The following is a 19,702-nucleotide window of genomic DNA, read 5'->3' as shown; positions in this document are numbered from 1 at the left end:
CCTCAGGCATCCAAGTACTATCTCTCTAAAGGAGATTTCAGCAGCAGACATTAGGAATGGGGAGAGAGTAGCGTGATATGAGTCATTAAATAGCGATAAAGAGAAAAGATTATAAACTTGAGCTGTCTCAGAACTGGAACCACCTATTGTGAATTTTCAGGATTTTTGTTTGCTTTTGGTAAATGTCTGCTCCTCTCTAAATTGCAAGCTGAAGGATAAACTGGTGAACGGGCTTTCTGCTGTTTCACAATTAATAAAAGCTTCAGTCATGTCACAGGAATGAGTCAAATGTCCCTGTTTCATTCCTTCCTCATTTTGTCTCATCTTAGGTTTCTTACTTAGTAAAATTCTAATCAGAGTTTGGAGGGAAGGATGGGCTGTAATAGCAGCAATCTGTTCCCCCTGGTTTACCCCTGCAGTGAGAGATGCAGTACAGCTGCATGCTGTGTGCAAGATATGAAGTGTGGTCAGAGCAGCCTTGCAGTAAACACTCCTTGCTACACGTAGGCCTGCAAAATGTAAATATTTAAGGGGTCCTGTTGAAGGGTAAGCTCTTTCAAGAGCCTTCTGTTTATAATCATTCACAAAAGTAAATGTTTCCTGTTATACAAAGAGTGTGTGGTAGGTTCCTGTGCTTAAGCACTTCACTAACAGTAGGAAAAGCACATGGAGCTGGAGAGCTGGGCTTGTGGCTGCTAGGTGCATGCACAGCCCCAGTTCCTCAGCACTGGGCTCCATGGGGCATGGCTGCTTCCAACTCACCATGTTCCAGCACAGAGCTGGGCAGGCCTCAGCCACTCTAGATGCTGTTGTGGTATGTGCCATGCCACAGGTCTACAGCTCGCTTGTGCTCAGCAAGTTACAGAATCATGAAATCATAGAATGACTGAGGTTGGAAGGGATCACAAAAGTCACTGAGCTCCAACCCCTTGCCATGGACAGGGCTGCCAACCAGTAGATCAGGCTGCCTGGGGCCCCATCCAACCTGGCCTTGAAAAGCTACAGGGCCTTTTGTTCACATTTTCAAGTACTGTGTAACATAGGATGTGACTCCCTGCAGAAATTCACTGGTTGAACCTTTTTTTTATTAGGATGAAGTAATTTAAAAGTATTTTGAATATATTGCTTTTTATATCTTTGAGGTGTTCTGCTGGCACATCCCCTGGAGTATGATGTGGTTTTGGCACAAATCTTTATTTCTAAGTTCTCTTTATGCAAATCTTGCCACAAAAAGCCTGCTGCTCGCTCACACGCTGCAATCATGGGGAACAGCGAGCTCCCAGACTTCTCACAAAAGCATGTGGTTTTATCTAGTTCCTTTTTCTTTTTCTTCCCCCTTTTTTTTTTCTTCCCCCTTTTCCTTCCCCTCTTCCTTCCAGAAATAGAGTTGTGCTGCAACAGTGCAGATACAACTGTGGTGACCTTACCTTGTATCATCATAAATGCCTCCAGCATCCCAGGGTGCCACTGAAGCCTGAACTTCAGAGTGTTCTGAACCTTAGAGGTTTTCCTGCTCAGGTCCAGGTCTCTCTGTGGAGCATTTTCTGGCTTTTCAGACAGTTTCCTATTCATTTAGACTAATTCCCCTTTTCGGTCATATCAAGGCAGGAGTCTTGCCCCCGGTATAGATTGATGTAGGATGTGTTTGTGTCTTTTTTAATTAAGAAATTAATTATCTTTTCCTGCCTTGTGTTGTATTTGGCAGTTGTTTAAATGTCTGATATCAAACTATTGTAAGGTAGTACTGTTTCATCTCTTTAAGCTGCTGTGGATGAGTTACTGAGGAAGGCTGAATATTCAGCTAATTTGATCTGATTAGGATTTATTCAGATAATAATATGTACCATAAAAGTGTGCTCTGATTAGATTTATTAAATGTTACCATGAGCCATTTACCATGGAGAGAAAACAAAAGGTAAAAATGTTCTGGGAGACCAGCCAGCAACTTGGAAAGCTCATAATAAAACTATGAATAATAATAATAACAGATCTTTGACATTGATATAATCTCATTTCTGTAGTTAAGGTTCTTCACCCAAGATACTCACTTCTGGCCTTCTTTCACATACATTGTACTACCCAAGAGGAGAAGAAACAGTGCAGCTAACTCAGATGATTGTAAGGGAGTGCTCAACTTTTTGTACTGCTACATCATTTTTTTTGTTATTATTCTTTTATATCTCTCAAATATATAGGCCAGGTATAAACTAATTTTCTCCATGTTTTCCTTTACCTCCTACCTGCACCATCATGCCTGTGCTGAATATTAGTTCTGCTGCTCTTGCCCGCTCTTCTGTGAAGAAGCAAGAAGGAACAAAGAAATTGCTATTGCATTGTAGTGTCTATGAGGCAGTTGACTAAGAGGAAGCTGAGGTTTTCCGATGATACAGGGTGTCCTTTGCCCTTGACTCTGGCCTGGTTCTGACCTGGTGATGCAAGTTCGCCTCCGTCTTGGAGTTAATGAAATTCTACAAGCAAATAAATAGTAACTGAGCGTCCTGTAATGTCGGTGTACAAGTGGTGCCATAATGAGATCCTCCCAGCATTGCGAGCTGCTAGCTGAATGCCCCATCTCGGTTTCTGTTTCTTTCTTTGTTTGGAATGGTTTCTTTGGCTTACGTGAATGAACTGGTTGTTTCAGGGGTCTGTTTTTGTTTTTTACTATTTATCTCAACTAAGATCTACAAGATCCAAAGTTATCCACATGTGAAGATGTGTTACAGATCTGTCTCTGTGCTTGATGCACAAGACAATGTGCTTACAGCCCCGCTATGAATCTGCTTTTTTTTCGCTTGAGAGGTGAAAGATTTGACCTCTAGAGTTGGAGGTTCATCAAGAGATTGTTGACTACCAACAGTACCCCATGGTGAGTTTTTGTGAAGGGGCTGTCATTTAAGCAGCTGTAGCATGATTATTTCCAAATCCAGTGTGTTTCAAACCGTAGATTACGAGACTATTTTGGTGGGTTGTGAGTCCACTCAACTGGTTTCAGATAGCTGTCTGCCACAGCAGGTGTGAATGCTTGTACTTGGCCACCAAGCGGCACTCCAGACCAGCAATCTAACAGGGGGAGGGTCTACTTCTGTCACCAGATTGCAAGGATCTAAAATACAACTATTTGCAAGTGTGTAGACAGCACTGAATCAAACTGAATTGTTGAAGGTTAAATTACTATCTTCAGAAATGTACTATAATATCCAGTTTGACGCTTCATTATTCTGGTACAATATAAATATCAAACTTGATTAGCTGTCAAGTGGTAACAAAAAGAAACAATCATCTTTCCAAACTTTCTCCTCCAGAAAATAGGAGGAATCATAAAAAATAGGTTGTTTTTGAAGGTGGATTAAAGTTTCAAAATATCCATTGTCAAAGATCTTTGGTTATTTTGCAAGAATATTTGTTTCCTAGAAGATGCCATTATGAAGAAGGTTGGTGTTGGAGGCAGATGTTCAAGCTGCTGCATCCATTGCTGTGTATAACTTATTGCTGTTCTTTCATCCAGCCTTAGTATCGCGTCCAAGATTCTTTTTGACGCTGATATTATGCTGTGTTTACGGGATGTCCAAAATGTCCAAGTACCTTACCCCACTTTTTTTAAGAAGAAAAAAAAGCAAATAAAACATTACATTTAATTGACCTTGTTGGCAAAGCCATCTCAGAGCAACCAACTGTAATTCATAATTTTAAGTTATCACAAGTCAAGCAAACCTCTGATGTGAATCAAATTTGAGTTACTGGATCATACTCAAACTTAGGATGCACTGGAATTTAGGCAGTGCAATGTTTAAAAGATTATTCAGTGTCATAACGAATCATCCATCATACTCTGCGGATCTAGAATTGTTTATAACCATTTTTATTACAGTGAATGGTTTCTAGCTCATAGCATAATTACTATTCAAACTATGTGACATCAATGTAATTCTTTTTTGCGAGATTAATAGTTAACTCCAGCCTACTGTCTTACGTATGTAGCTGTGAAGGCAGCTGTTGGAAGAGAACCTTTAGCAGTATTTCAGAGTAAATGCACTGGGTAGAGCTCTTGTTGCTAATGAAAATGGGATATTATCATAGAGTCATATAATTTGGGATGGAAGAGACCATTAAGATCATCTAGTTCCAGCCCCCTGATCTAGTCAGGGACACTTCCCACTAGACCAGGTTGCCCATCCAGCCTGGCATTGAGTGCTTCCGGGGGGGGGGGGGGCATCTACAACTTTCTGGGCAGCCTGTTCCTGCGTCTCAACACCCTCACAGTAAAGAATTTTTTCCTAACATCCAGTCTAAATCTACCCTCCTTCAGTTTAAAACCATTTCCCCTTGTCCTGTTGCTACATGCCCTCATAGAAAGTGGAAAGCTCCCCAGCTTTCCTGTAGGCCCTCTTCAAGGCGGGATTTATCTCTGCAGATAAGAAAGAATCGTGGTTCTTCCTGGAGTCTTTCTATCACAGAGCATTGTTAAGTCTAATGGCTGTTTTTAAAAAGAAGGAAAAGTTGGTGCCATTCACTGCAGGTTGGTTCATTGTTTAACACTGTGCCTAGTGTTAATCACCCAGCCCTGTTTGGGGTAAATGATTGTGATTTGTCTGACAGCTGTACATCTACACATTTGGATTGAGCATAGATGCCTTCCTTCTTTCTCTAAGCAGTCTTTCAAATGTCAGCTTCCTGTGGAGGGAGGCCATATCAGACCAGGGCTGAAATTTCAGACTTTTAAACTGCAAATGCAAATGCTGAAAACTTTGTGTTTTCAGATGTCTTTGGCTTTTTTTGAGTTGCATAACTTCATTTAATGAATGTCTCTGCATTGAATATGGGACCTATGTGGGGATGCTCTCTTGTGATATTAGGTGCTCTTTGAGGACAAATTTGTAATATGCTTTCTGGTTTGTATTCAAATTGCAAAGAAGATCGTTAATTTCTAATATTTTTAATTGAAATAAAATTAAACTTTTATTGGCTAAAGTTACAGTGTTTTTATACTGGATTTATACTTCATTATGAATGGCATCCTTAAAGACTGATAATTGCAGTAATATTGGAAATGTGGTCTTTTTTCATAGTAGGAGAACTATAAACAGATTTAACAGCTGTGTAACAGTATATACTTTAAAAACTCTCAATGGGAAGTCATTCTTCATTTTTATCTTAACAAAGAACACTTTGTGTTTTCCTCATAAGTAGCAATGGACTGTCATAGGAAAATGTATGACCAATTTCTCATGAGTTTCTGTTCTTGAACCTGATTTCCAGTGATGATTTAGGGGTTGAAAAGTGGTATTCGGGAAGTTAAGCCAAACATTTAGAATTCCAGTCGTGTGACCTAGTAGACTATTCCACTTCTTTATTGCACAAGTTCCCATTGTTAGTTCAGATTAGTTATACAACAGAAATAGATGTTTATGTTTCAGCATATACTTGTTTTAGGATTTAGCATATGATGGTTAGAAGATACAGAGCTTATATACCTTCATTAGATACCTTCATTGATCACTCTGGGTTTGTTTCAAAAAAGAAAAAAGTGAAAAAAGAAAAGAAAAGAAGTGAAGAGAAAAGAAAAAAAAGGCTCAGATCCTCAGTTGAGAAGTGCTGAAAGCCTAGTAGCCCTTTAGAAGGAGATGTGGCTTCATTTCACAGCCTGGCCAGTGCTGAGCTCTGCCAGCTGGTGCTGAGAGATGGGTCACCATTGTGAGAACCCCATCTCCAGGTGAGCTCACTGCCTAGGAAATTGTCTGGGTATGGGTCCACTCTTACTCCGCTCTAGCCTAGCTGAAGATGCAGAGGGGGATGATGCAGTGCTGGAGAAGGTATGGTTGGCTGAGGTGGGGTTCCTCTGTGTTTCATCATTCTGTCCTTCTCAGCCAACCAGCCCACAGTGATTAGAAATGTTATGCAGAATGTATTTAGGAGTGGAGATGGAGGTACACTCATGCTACTGCTACAGTGATGGCAAGCTCTTCATCTGACCTTCTGTGATTTCCAGGCCCCTACTTGTAGCTTCATTTTAGTATACAATGTACTTTTTCCATTCTTCTATCAGCCTAGACAGATCACTTTTGCCTCGCACGATAGCTTTTCTGCAAATTACTCATGAACATGATTAATCCAAGCAAATGTCATCCCTGTATGGCCACAGGATTTTCTTCCTGATAGGTTCGAGCATTTCAGAAGACTTTATTAGCCATGAGAATGGGCTTTTGATCCTTTTTCTGTTTTAGTTTTGGTTCAACACAGCTGTTACAATGGTGTCTAGGCTACACTAGGGAAAAGCAGAGTATTTGTCTTGGCTCTGGTTTCTCGTTCACCATATGGCACTATGGTTTCACTTTCATCTGTTTTGAGAGATGCTTTAGTAGTCCCATGTTTCTACATGTGTCATTGATGTACTTCCACACTATGCATAAACCTGAGGTATCAGACATTCAGTTGTATATACTAAACAGCTTACCATATTGAGAAAATCTTTCATGAAGCCTTTATATTTTTGTCAGTTCTCTATGAGCTTTATGGATCTGTACATCAGTACAATTTCTTTAATGCAAGTGACTACAGGATGCACAGCTGAAAAAGAGGTGAAGGAACAGATATCTAACTGACGGATTGTTAAAAAACAGGGGATTGATGCAAACAACAGCCAGCAGTGTACCAGAGCTGGGCTGGCCATCACATTTCTGCCTGCTGTGCTCTGTGCCAGAGGTTAGGATTGTATTTGTTTCTTTCACTTCACAAATGCTGATAATCCTCTACAGAATGGGTCAAAGCCCAAACAACCTTCCTTTTAGGCAATGTCTAGGGCTAACTTAGGGACAGTATGAAATACATCAGATAGATGTTTGTCTGACAACAGTATTGCATGAACCAGAACCAGGGCTTTGCTGTTGCTTCAAGTTGGTATACTGGCCTGTTTATCTTGGTAATCATAGATCAAACAATATCATAGAACTTATAAAGCGTTTGGAAAAGTATTACTAATGCTGTTGCTTGTTTTCTCTTTATGGTTAGCTAGCAAGGAACACCTTGAGTGTTTCTGGGACCTCCAATTCTTCCTCAATGTTCTCCCTGGCCAGCTATCCTGACCAGCTTTTATGCCTTTTCTTGTTCAAGGACATCACAATCACATTTTGCTTTCAGCTGTTGCTCTTCTTCATGAAGTCAGTGTAAGGGGAGTGCAAACTGAAAAACACTGCTCTATTCCCTGCTGCTGAAACACGAAATAATTCCACATGGGCTGACATTGAAGACCTGAAAGCCCAAGGTAATTTTTGCTCTATGACCTTGGTGATTTCCTTCTGTCTTTTCATTTGCTGTCAAAGATTTGACACTTTTTAATAAGAAAGAAATACGGTCATATCTTAGTAATTTCAAACTGATATCTGTTGGAAAAGAGATTGGCAATAGCTTCCTTTAACCAGGAATTTAGTAAATCTTCAGAATGAATGGTGTTTTGCTTTTCTTTTTCCGTAGTCTTATATACGTTACAACATCCGTCAGGTGTTTTCTTTGGCTGAGAATCACCTGTTGCGGAGTGCATATAAAATCGAAGAAACTTGGATTAGGAGAGTATTAATTCCCTAACAGGTTATATCGTGAAAAAAAAAGAGTAGTTATACACTTACCTAAGTCAGAGCCTTCTTTGAGCATTATCCATCTACATGGAAGGAATTGCATTCATCCTCTGTTGACCATTACAGAGATCTTCCAAGCCTAAGATAATGGTTATACCAGCTGGCAAAACCCAGAGATATACATCCTTTTCCACACTTGTAGTACACCCTTGGATACAAATTTCTGTTCTCTTAGCAGGTGGGTGTGTCGTGTGCATAGTGTCTCTTTCCTTTGTTTTCATTAAAAAAAAAAAAGAAAAAATGCTTCAAGAATGTGGCAGCTTGGTTACTGGGACAGAGGAAGAATATGTGTAAGTTAAACCTATTCTTGCCATTGCATCCTTGATTTAATTAGTTCAAATACAATATCTTGTCTATAGCTGACTTTGTGTTGTGTACAAAAGAGTCTGATTGTTACTCAGAAAGTGTGAAGAACGTTATCCCCTGTGCCTAAAGCATAAAGTGAGAAGGCTGTTTTCCTTTTAAAAAGACGCCCTCCAGAGCAATTTGGTTTACATCAAAGAGAAACATATGCTTTTATGATTTCTTTCAGATAGTTTGTAGTACAAGTCCAAACCCAATCTGTAAGAAGTAGCCAAAGTGATTTTTGCCTTAAGTTCTTACTTGCTAAACCTAATTGTGCCAGTTATGTGTTTTTCCAAAGTACAGCAACCTTGTGTAACAGAGAAGATTTTGCTTTGGTATGTGGTCCTATGCTGTCATCCTCCTGGATCGCCTCCAGGAGAGCACAGGTGGCAGTTCTGCTGGGATCTCACAGCTTCTCTGTTTTTATTAGCCTTTTCTGGCTGGTATCCTCTATGGTAATGACCCACCCGTGGGATGCACTTCCTTTGGATGACTTCATGGAATTTCTTCTGTTCATGTTCTAAAATTTCTGCCCAGTGTCTTAAATTAAACAAGTCTGGATAAACTGTTCAGTATTCATTCTAATCATTGATTTATGATCAAATTATCTACATTTGAGGTAGCGTTCTTATGAATGATCCAGGGATGACTATGAACTATCCAATGAAGAGTGTGCTGTGGTTTGTATTTATCTGCCCTGGGAATGGTTCAGCAAGAGCTTTTTGGAATCTATATTATCTGTTACATGACTTAGTTTTTCAGGTAGGGACTAACTTGTATTTCAGCTTTTTCTCCTTGGGAAAAAAAGAAGATTCTCCAGAAAAGCACTGTGTGCTAGCTGCCTTTGCCTCGAGTGAGAAACAATTTTTCCATTTCTCCTCTTTTAAATTTATATGTATATTTATATAGTGTATGTGAGTTTCTTCTTGTAGTAGCAGGATATTTTCCCACACAGGAACAGATTGGCCTGAGTAGATTTAAGTTTTTGCATACGCAGCTTAAACTTTAATGCTGTTCTTGGCTTTGCCCTGGTTTCTACCTGGTTTCAGCCCTGCAAGACATATTGGCTTGTTCCTATGAGGAGATACCAGAGGAGAGGAGTGCAAGGCTAGAAGCAGGTAATAGGGCATGAATAGTGTAGTGTATGCTTTTACTGCAAACATCAAAGTGTCCAACCTACAGTAAATTCTGTGTTACCCTAAATGCTGTTTTCTCTGTCTCTTAAGCATTTTTTAGGGAGCTGTGAGACACCTAGTTGATGGAAAGCATTCCAGTAACTGTTTCTGTGGAGAACACTATCATCAGACTTCTAGGATTTCTATCAGCTATACATCGTAGTCATAGCTCGGCAATGTTACTAACTGTGAGCTAATGAGATCTCATTGAGGCTATTGTGCTGCAGAGTGGCCGGTTTTGTAGGGAGGGATGCATTTTGCTCAGAGACATCATAGACCACCTGTAATGTCCTATGCTTGAGGAAGTTGTCTTTTGTTGTCATGCTGAAGAGTGACTTCAGAGTGTCAGTGTTGTTTTCTTCAGTACTGAGACTTTCATCCCTGTTTATACCAAGCAGCAATTGGAGTAAAGGTGCCCAAACTTGAGTGGCAGAGCATTTGCTGGGCTCCCTGCTGTGCAGAGCTTTGCTGTACAGTCCCTGCGACTGCCAGGCTGCAAAGAGGAAGATAAAAAGGGAATAAATGGGGCTGCAGCTGTATTTCTTTTTCTCCTAAAGCAAGGTGGGATACAGAGCACAGATGAATGTGTTGCTCAGCAGCCATTCTGAATTCGTATTGATCCTACCGTTGCGTTTTGGCACTGTATTTTTATATCCTTTTTTTCATAGTATACTAAAAATACAGAGATCCTCTGCAAATACAAATTAGAGCAATCTTTTTAAAATCCAGACGGTTGTTTTGGTTGGCTTAGAACTGCAAGATTGGGACTTTTATGTAATGTTATTGATTATTATGTTTTTAACTGAGGTATTTATTTTTCATGAGGACAGTGAGTCACAAGAAAAACAGTAGAAGTCTGATCTATTTCCATCAGAAGTAGTTTCTTTTATTCCAGATATCACCAAAACTTGCAAACCAGGTTGTTGTTTGTCAAACAGAGCAGCAGTAGGGCTGTTTACTACAGGTAGTGTCACTAAATCTATGCAAAATCAACTTCAGGGCCAGTGAAACTATGAAAATCAGTTTTTGCCCTTTGTAAGACTGATGACCTCTGTAATATCAGAGAAATGAGCTACGGGTATGAAGGGAGCTCTTAGGAGTTTGCTGCCTGTACAGCTGGTGTGAATAGTGATTGTTCTGACCTACTGCCTTCTGAATTATACCGCAGGAAAGCTGCTATAGTAGATACCTAAATTGAAGTAATGATAACCAGAGCTGCCTGCAGAGAGGACCTTTGCCCCTCTCCCCTTCTCTCTTTCAGACAGTCCTCCACTTCGGAGTGCTGCCTTCCAGTCTCTCCAAACCAGATGCCTTCCTTTCATTTTGCCTGAACGTGGCACTGTAGAACTCTTCCCATCCTGCTTTTTTTTTTTTTTTTTTTTTTTTGGCTCCAGGTTATTCTGGATGGTGCTTTTTGGCTGCTGTGTAGACTTATCATCTTAGAGCTGAAATATATGCTGGGAGAGTGGGCTGGGGGTAACACAGCTTTTTTGGAGAGCTATGCAGGTGATGCAGGGGTTAAATTAGCTAGACTAGGAGGGGGGCTTCCACACCAAGTCACTGTAAAGGACCTTGTGTTGCCTGGAGAGATTCCTAGGAGATGAAGCTCTCTGGGACCAGGCACCCTGCATCACTACCCAATTCACTGGTTCCTTATGTAGGCTGAGGATTGCTTTTGGCTCTTTCTGTACTGGTTGGAAACAGATTACCCACCTGAGCCAAATGGAAAGTGACTGCATTGAAGGCACAGGCCAACACTAAATCCGTTGTGAAAACAGAACATTGGAGACACTGTGAACATGGCTTTTGAAATGAATTTAATTCTGTATGGCATCATGATCTTCTAGGCCTATACTTACTCTATGGGACGTGTTTGGTTTTTTTAAATCTTTGTTTAGTCTGCTAACATAACGCTGCATTGTTAAGTGGGACATTGCTGGTTAGATGGTAACATGATGTCTTAAACCACTTAGAGCAGTGATGTTGTATTCTTTTTGTCTTTACACAGCCTGGGTTGTTATGCCCCCAGAATGGAATTTGATCAAACAAATATAAATGAATCAGGTGTATTTATCTGAAGACTCACTTAGCAATAAAAAGAGCCATTTAACTGTATTATCTTTTAATAACATATTTAGTGCTTATTATTCTGTTGAAATATGCAAAGTCTGCTTCTCGTTGTTTCAGTGTAAGGGCTGCAGCCCAGTGTAGGCTGTACAGTGTAGTGTATTACTTTGGCAGCTTTGGAATAAAACTTTTCCTGGAGATGCTATAAATTTTGAGTGCTAGAAAAAAATCTCTTTGTTAAGTCATGAAGCTCATTTCACAAAGTGATACATGGAGGAGATGTAAAACTAATAATTGTGTTCTTTTGTAGGAGACTTTGAAGATGTGGGTATAGTTGTGTTTATATGGCAGTTAATATTTCCGTGGTCTCCTTTTTTCTTGGGGGGAATGCATTTACAGTATGGGGAGGATAGCAGAAGGAGCAAGAGCTGCCATTTCTGGGACTCTTTTGTGTCTTTGTGGTTTGTTTTGTGATTACTGTGCTTGGGTTTTGTTTTTGTTTTTTGCTTTTTTCCTGATTTTACTGGTCTTGCAACACTCAGTGGGAGGAAGAGCTGAAATGGTTTAGTTTTCATCCTTTTAATTTATTTTTTAATCCTTGTTTCTCCTTCAATATAGGCCTAACACTTCTTGAAATACAAAAACAATCTGTAATCATCTTCAGCTGGCTCCTTTCCCTTTTGCTCTTAATTTCAGGTGTTGTTAAGCTGTGCCAAAAAGCAAGCACAGTTGAGCTATTTGGTCTCAAGAAATCAATATCTTAGTAACATGGGTTTTGTTCATTTTTATTACTTGGCATCTTCTTTTGAAAGGAAGAACTAAAGGGGAAATACAAAGATCTCATGGGTAATGCTCAAAGAACGGAACCCTAAGAACAAATCTCTTAACCATAAAAGATCCTGAAAAACATGCACTTCTCCTGGCTTTCTGGGAGTACTTCAGTATCCAAAGTGTTGGAGAGTATATAAAGTGAACATGCCTTAGTGGAAGCAGTGGCCCACATTATACAGCCGTTCCTGTACTCATCCTTTGCATGCTCCATTAAATACAATTGGAGGTTTTCGTAGGACTGATGCCAACATGAGCTTTTTGTGAGCTGGAAAGGAAAAAAATGAAAGCAACCAGCTTGTTCCCCCTGTACACATGTGCTCCTTCCCTCTGTTACAAGATAACAGCTGTGAGGAAGCTAGGACCGAAAAGCTTTCTGAAACATGATGAGTTGCTTAATCTGATTTCCATCCTTGATAAATATTATAAATAATGTGTAAGAAAAGATGTAATGATGTAATTTAAGCATGAAAATAAATGAGGTCCTGTACTGGGGGAGATTATTCTCATACAAACTTACGCCACATTCTCCTAGCAGAAGAGTCTTCTCAAAGTAACTTTTGAAATGAGAAGGGATAGTTTTGGAAGGATTTTGTCTGAAGGGTTGTCCAAGTAATTGTCAGTAGTAACTGGAGTGTGGGTTGGTTTTCTTCTTGCTTCCCTGGCTGCTTCCTCATCGCTTCTCCTCACCCTGAGAAGTCTCCTGAAGACAGCAGGAAAAGACCTGGGGTATCCAAGAAAGGATTTCTACCCAATAGTGACTGAGCATAGATAAGGGAAGTTATGTGAGGCAAGGAGAGGAGTCGAAAGAGGAAAGTGATCTAAATATCAAGATGAAAAATAATTCAGAATAAAAGCAGTCATAATCTTGTACATTTGGGTGTCCAGCCATCCTGCTGAGGTTGCTTATGATCTTGTTTATTCATTTATGTCTAGCACTGCAACTATTTTAAATTGCTGTTAGAATTTGTGTGATTCCTTGACTTTTAAATAGTGCGGTATTCACTCACACTGGGACCCAAGTGTCTCTGAGTACAAGCTAATTTCAGCTTGCTAGTTCCACTTGATTTCATTTCAGACTCATCTCCACAAGCCAAACCACAAAAAGAGTTTCCTGTCCAGTGGAAAATGAAATGCAAAAGAATATCCCTTTGTTGTTAATGGGTGGCTGCAGGGAGCGGTGCTGTGGAGGATGCAGAGCTGGCTCTGCCTGAGGTTGTCTTTGGGCTTGGTTAACTGGGTTTTGCCAGTTGGACAGAACGTAATAGTTTGCTCTTACTGAGGACAGTAATTTTATATCCCGGATAGTTTATAAAGAAACTCACTGAGCAGCAGTCTGGTGTAATACAAGGTGAAAAGATCAGACTGCTGCATTTCTCAGGGTTGTGTGTCCAAAGGAGAGCTCACTTGCTGCCTTCTTTATCCTATACTGGCTATTTGGCTTGTGGAGACAGTTTGCTTTTTTTTGTTTGATTCCTCTCAATTGATTCCAATTAAGCTGTAAAAGGTAAATCTTTTCCAGCACATTTATTTACCAAACATGAAATTTATCAACCATCACCATTCCCTCCTTGCCTTCATGCAGTGGTAGGAATTAGGGCTTGAGCCCCATGGGTGCTCGGCTCTTTGGAGCTTGGTGTTCCTGCTGCTCACCCAATATACCACCATGGGAAGCCTGGCTGGCAGCTCCCTCCCCAGAAGAAGGGTGTTCCCTTCTTCTTCTAGAGCTGCATTTTTGTTCCTCAGCAAGATCTGATGTTAGCAAAGGGTGGCAGTTCCTCTCCCTCCTAAACTGAAGGGCAACCATCAGGCAATGCTTATTTTCCATTAGATGGTTGCCCAGCTCAATCTGCTCTCCCTCTGAACTGCTTCTCTAAAATAAAACGCTTCTTCACACGTATCTGTGAGCCACTGCACTTATGGAGCGTTTCTGTGGAGCCCAGCAGTTCCCACAAAGGCCCCATGTTTGTGCTGTGAAAGCTTTGCCTGGAAGGCCTCTGTGTGGGCAAAGCAGCCGCGTCAGGCAGAGGAAACTGTGCAGCCTTTTTTCTCCCCTTAACTGAGTTAGCTTTTTGGGTCTTGAGCAAACGTTGCTTGAATGCAGATCACAATATTTGCTTAGTGACCCAGTGGAATGTCTGGGATATTTTTATTTTTTCTCCAGAGCCAAAAAGTGCTCTTTGGCTCTACATCCCTGCACTGCTGGCCTGAAGCAGTCGCTGCCCACGCGCAAGCAGGGCTGGGCCAGGCCAGGCCAGGCCATGGGACGTCAGCTGGCAGTGAGTGCTGTAGCGCTGCGCTGGTGGTGGTTGATGAAGGTACTGTGAAAGCACAGGGAGAGCATTGGGTGCTTGCTGCTTGCTCCCACTGCAGCAATGCCTTGTCTCCTGGCTGGCCTTCCCGATGCTGTACTGTGTCCCTGTCACTATAGCTCTGGCAGACATCATGGTCAGTCCTGCCAGGCTGCCCAAGGACTGTGGGAGAATAGAGAGAATCCAGAGATATCTGAGCATCCAGAGATGATGATAGGAAGGATAGAGAGCCATATGGTGGAGGAGAGAGTCACCAGCGCTGAGATCAATTAAGATTCCAGCTTCTTCAGGGCTGTTGTAGTATCCCAGCTGGCTTTCCTTTTCCTCTCCCAGGGCCAGCCACTGCCTCTGTGGGATCAGCCACTCAGGATCATTAACCTTCTCTCTGCTGCTGTTGCACTCTGTGATGGTGCTGTTTCGGTAACAAATACTGTACTTCATATCCGAGCCTGGACTTTGGTGATTGCAGATATGCAGGGTAAATAATTGATGGCTCAAGTCCAGTGCTTCATTTCATTTTTTTTTTCATTTTCTTTGTTAACTGTGTTAACAAGGTGCTTGTTGTCTGATGTCAAGGAAATAAGATATATTAAATAATGAAGTAGTTCATTTTCTGTATGACTTTTTCATCACAGTCTTGAATGAGAGCTCCTGGAGTCCTGTGTGCATCCATGTTCCCATGCCAGACTCCTGTGCCAAAAGAGCATCTGCCCTGCGTAATGTAATAATTATACCTCTTTACAGCTTGGATCCACTTTCCTGGAACAATCTTAATTGACAGACTGGGGATGGGGGACAGAGGGAGAAAAGGAAATTGGGCTACTTGACTTCTGGAGCTCAGGTGAAGAAAAATTTATGGCAGAACCGACTTATAACGTGGAGCTTTTTGTGCCCAGTGGGCCATCAGCTACATGGTGCTATGGTGCTGTGCTTGGTATGTATAGGAGCTGAGCTGTTCTTTTCTCAGACGAGCTGAAGGTAAACAATATGTGCTCAATTATGAAGAAAGGAACTGTGTCTGAAAATTGAAAAGTCCTTATTACATTTGACATCAGACTGTGATAGAAGTGAAGATTTCTGTCAGCTGATCCTTTGGTCTTTTTAGAGTTTGTAATTAGGCTTTGTCAAGCCTATTTATTAAAGCATATTTTGACTATATTTTACTGGACTGAAGACATTTAAAACAACATCAAAATTCTCCATGGTTTTATGTGTCCATCATAGGGAATGGAAGACACATCATGTATGTTGACATGAAGCATCTTTATGTGTCTGTAGCTGTTATGAAAGGCCAAGGCATGGTGTTATTCCACTGAGGACAGTTTTGTCAGATACTGACATCAGTGTTGGCAAGTCTCTAGGGCAAAATAAGGAGCTCTTCAGAGTATCTTGGCTTTTCCTCAAGGTTTGAATGTTTGCAAGCTCAGAAGTGCTGAAACCACAAGTATTCGGTGTTGTGTTGGGTGGCAGTGGATTGCCTGCAAGAGAAAGATCTGATGGAAAGTGCCAGTTTTCGCAGAGAGGATGGAAAGAATATAGATAATTTTTAACATGCACAGGGCATCCACAGGGAATTGGATCTTCCAGGAATCCCTTGGAAAAATGAGATGCACAAACCGAGGACTGCAAGAACCATAAGGAAATATATTTCTTCCCCTGGAAGAAGATACAATATGAGATACATGTGTTCCTTAAGGTTAACACAGTGGCACTGATGGGCTCTTCCATTCCCTTCTTTTTCTTTTTCCTTTTTTTTAACTTTGTGAATGCCTCATTATATTGTCTAAGCATAAGTATTTATGAATGTGTCCTCAGAGGAAAATGATTGTATATAATGATGCAATGCGTTGTGTAAGGAAGCAACTTTCCAAATGCTGCTACACCGTTATGCCATGGCACACTGGGGACAGTAAGACTGTTAAGTCCATTTTGGTAAGTGAGCCATCACCCCATCCTTCTCACTAGCTGCTTTGCCCCTAGTGTGTGCATCCAGAGTAATTCACCACTTTTCTTCATCTAATAACTTTATTTAAGGAATTACTTTTTAACACCAGAGCTGGACAGCCCACATGGGAGTTGGTAGCTGTCAGGGTGCAGTTGGCAGCAGGGGGAGGAGCAGCCTCTGCTGCTGGTGGTGCCCTGAGCATTGCCTGGGTATCACTGCCAGCATGCTGCGGTATCTGCCTCTTGATGCAGCCCTTCTCTGCTGGGCCTCAGGTTTTGGGTTCAACTCTGAGGTGTTCCTGTCTGCACACTCCAAGCAATCCTGGTCTTCTCTAGGGCACAAACGTTGCAGCAGTGGCAGCACCTCTCCTTCAGCCATGCATTCAGAGCAGCGTTTGGGCAGTGACAGAGTGTGTGAACAGGAGGCTAATTCTCCTTTCCTCAGGGTTTAAGGGCTTTGTGCAAATCTCCTTGAAGTCTGTGAAGGAATTCTATTGCTGCAGTGGGCTTTGAATCTGACCCCAGATGCACAATTAACTTGCAGCACGTGTTAGTCTTTTGCTATCTTGCTTGCAAATATGAAGTGGTACTGAGCAAACCTTTGGAGGATACGCTGAGTACCTGTGAACATGCAAAGCTGCACACTGATCTCCATCTTTTCAAAGGAGCATGATTGTGGATGTATGTCAGACTACCCCACAGTATGTTGCAGCTGCATACTCTTTGGTCTTTTATGTGCTCTTTGTACATGTTCAGTTGGCATTACAAGCTCTGAGGTTTTCTCTTATGTTACTGTGCAGTACTTCAGGGAACTCATCTCTCATCACTAATAAAATAAAACAAAACAAAACTCTGGTAGGTCTTGCCTTGCTAACTGCTCTAGCTGGTGTGGTTCCCACTGTGCCAAAAATTATAAAGCCATACAAGATTTAAAATATTCCCAATGCAGAGGAACAATATTTATAGACAAAGAATAAGACTTCTTATTTTGAAATGTCAGTGCTATGAAATTGCTTTTTTGGCAGGAGTGTTTAAGCCACATGGACTTGCAGTACTGTTTTGTAAGCTTATTCCTTAATTATGACTTAATTTAGGTCTCTGAGCTTAAGAAAACCAATGAAACTAGCAGCAAAATATTTTTTTTTTTGTGGAAAATCTTGTTCATGTGGAACACAAAATTTGTATTCCTTGTGGATTTTTGGTGTTTTCAAACTTGTATTTCTTTCTTTTAATCTTTTTAAAGCACGTAAAAAATAAAATACTGATGCTGTGTACTTAATACAATGTTTTGAAGAAATAAGCTTGGAAAGCGCGTGTGATTACTTTTTCTCCAATCACCTTCAGTAAAATGCACATGATATTATAAGGCATCATGAAATGCACCATATTCTACCTCAAATAGTAACTGCTGCAAGAGATAATTTAGAACTAATTCTGTTTTCATATATTTGTTCATAAATGCAGCATTCTAACAATAGCAATAAGGAGAATAATCTGCGTAATTGTATTTTTATAGCATTACTCTTTTTCTGGAGGAAATCTCTTTTCCCAGATTAAGTAGTCTTCCATTCAGCTGTGAGTGGAATAATGCTTCTTTAGCAGCTGAGGAGAGTTAAGGGAATTTTTTTTTCTACAGACTTAATATGGCATTTTGATAGGGACTACTCAGTGACTTTGACTTTTAGTGAATGAAATAGGGCACAGGCATGAAAACTACTGCTTTTTTTGTGTAGATTAGATAAAAGGAGAAGCAAGCAAAATAGCTGTACAGAAACCTAGCTTAATCACATCTTCTTGCCTTTACTGCTAGATTATTATTATTCTTTCTTAGCAATTTATTTTCTTAAATCAGTGTAGGCAATGTCTTAGCCCTGTAGCTCAGCCCTTTTCAAAGACAGAGTCTTGAACAGTTTTGAGCTATTCCTGGCTTAATACTTAAGTAGCAATAGTGGAAGCAGTAAAGAAAACAAACATTTAAATAGTTTTAATTAAGTCTTCTGCTGTGACGGTGCTCTTTTGATCTCTACTACTAGTGTCTGAAAATGATATGAATAAATAATCTGAAAATAGTATAAAATAATAAAAAAAAAACATGGTTAGCATCCCAGCTACCTGAGGCCTGCTCCTGCTAATACAAGCTTAGGGGCATGGGCTTTCAACCTGAGCTTTTACAGGTGACCTGAAGAGAGTGCAATCCCTTGAAACTTGGAGACTGAACACTTTTAATGTTGGAATTTGAATGGTGAAATCATTTGAAGAAACAAATGCCTGGCAACCAGTTTGAAGTTTTTTAATGAAGCGATGAGGTTACAGGGAAGTTTGGGAAGTGAGTTGCTTTTATTTTCCAGGCAAAAGAAAGTTCCCCGGGGTAGCAGGAAGCAACACTGGAATCTAGTGCCTGTGTTTCACCTATCTTTGCTCTTCTCTGCAGGTTACATATTTGGGTAAAGTTTCCACAACAGGGATGCAATTTTTGTCAGGCTGCACAGAGAAACCAGTCATTGAATTATGGAAGAAGCACACACTTGCCAGGGAGGATATTTACCCAGCTAATGCTCTTCTGGAAATTCGCCCTTTCCAAGTCTGGCTGCATCATCTAGACCTCAAAGGCGAGGCAACAGTCCACATGGATACCTTTCAGGTAGCACGTATCGCCTACTGCACTGCTGACCACAACATCAGCCCAAACATCTTTGCTTGGGTCTATAGGGAGATCAACGATGACTTGTCCTACCAGATGGACTGCCATGCTGTAGAGTGTGAGAGCAAGCTGGAGGCCAAGAAGTTGGCTCACGCCATGATGGAGGCCTTTAAGAAGACTTTTCACAGCATGAAAAGTGATGGCCGGATCCACAGGAATAGTTCATCAGAGGAAGTGTCTCATGGATTTGAATCTGATGATGGCTGACTGAACTCATTCATGATTCAGCGAAGGCAGAAACAGCCTAGGGAATCAGAGCTGATAGATGAATAAGCAACAGTTGAAACTGGGGAACAGAAAGACTGCCAAACCCTTGGCTGACTAGCTTTTTAAATCAAGGAGTAATTTGGTACCTAAAGATATGCATCATTAAAGTAATTACGTTACATTGAAACCTGCTGCTGTTGTAAACATGAGAAAAAAGCTTCCCCCTCTTTTGCCCCAGATGTCTTGCACCCACTCATTGCTGCCTCTTTCTCATCTCTATAGTTCAGGTGCACACTGCAAAGTAGAGTCATTCCTGTTTATCTTAAAAGACTGGACAGGCAATATTATTGGTTGCTCCTCTGGTGTTCCTAGCTGGGGGATGATGATGCAGAAGACCAAGTAGACCTGGAAAGCCCTAATGGCTCCTAAAGAATCTCTCTCTGTGATGCATCACAAAAATAATTTGATCATACATAGGCTAAGACAGCCATACAT

General features: G+C 40.8%; 1 protein-coding gene across 1 annotated transcript in view; it reads left to right on the top strand.

Moving 5' to 3' along the window:
• Positions 1–19,207, top strand: part of PID1 (phosphotyrosine interaction domain containing 1) — a gene marked incomplete at both ends in the record, with an annotated part of 77,550 nt that extends 58,343 nt beyond the window's left edge. Inside the window, one exon of the mRNA XM_079539455.1 lies at positions 18,731–19,207. Within this exon, the coding sequence (XP_079395581.1) occupies positions 18,731–19,207 (477 nt within the window). The remainder of the gene's footprint in view (positions 1–18,730) is intronic.
• Between the last annotated feature and the right edge of the window lie 495 nt (positions 19,208–19,702).

The sequence above is a fragment of the Tetrao urogallus genome (genome assembly GCF_951394365.1).
Source record: "Tetrao urogallus genome assembly, chromosome: 9".
NCBI classification, from domain to species: domain Eukaryota; kingdom Metazoa; phylum Chordata; class Aves; order Galliformes; family Phasianidae; genus Tetrao; species Tetrao urogallus.
This window is presented reverse-complemented; position numbering and strand designations above follow the sequence as displayed.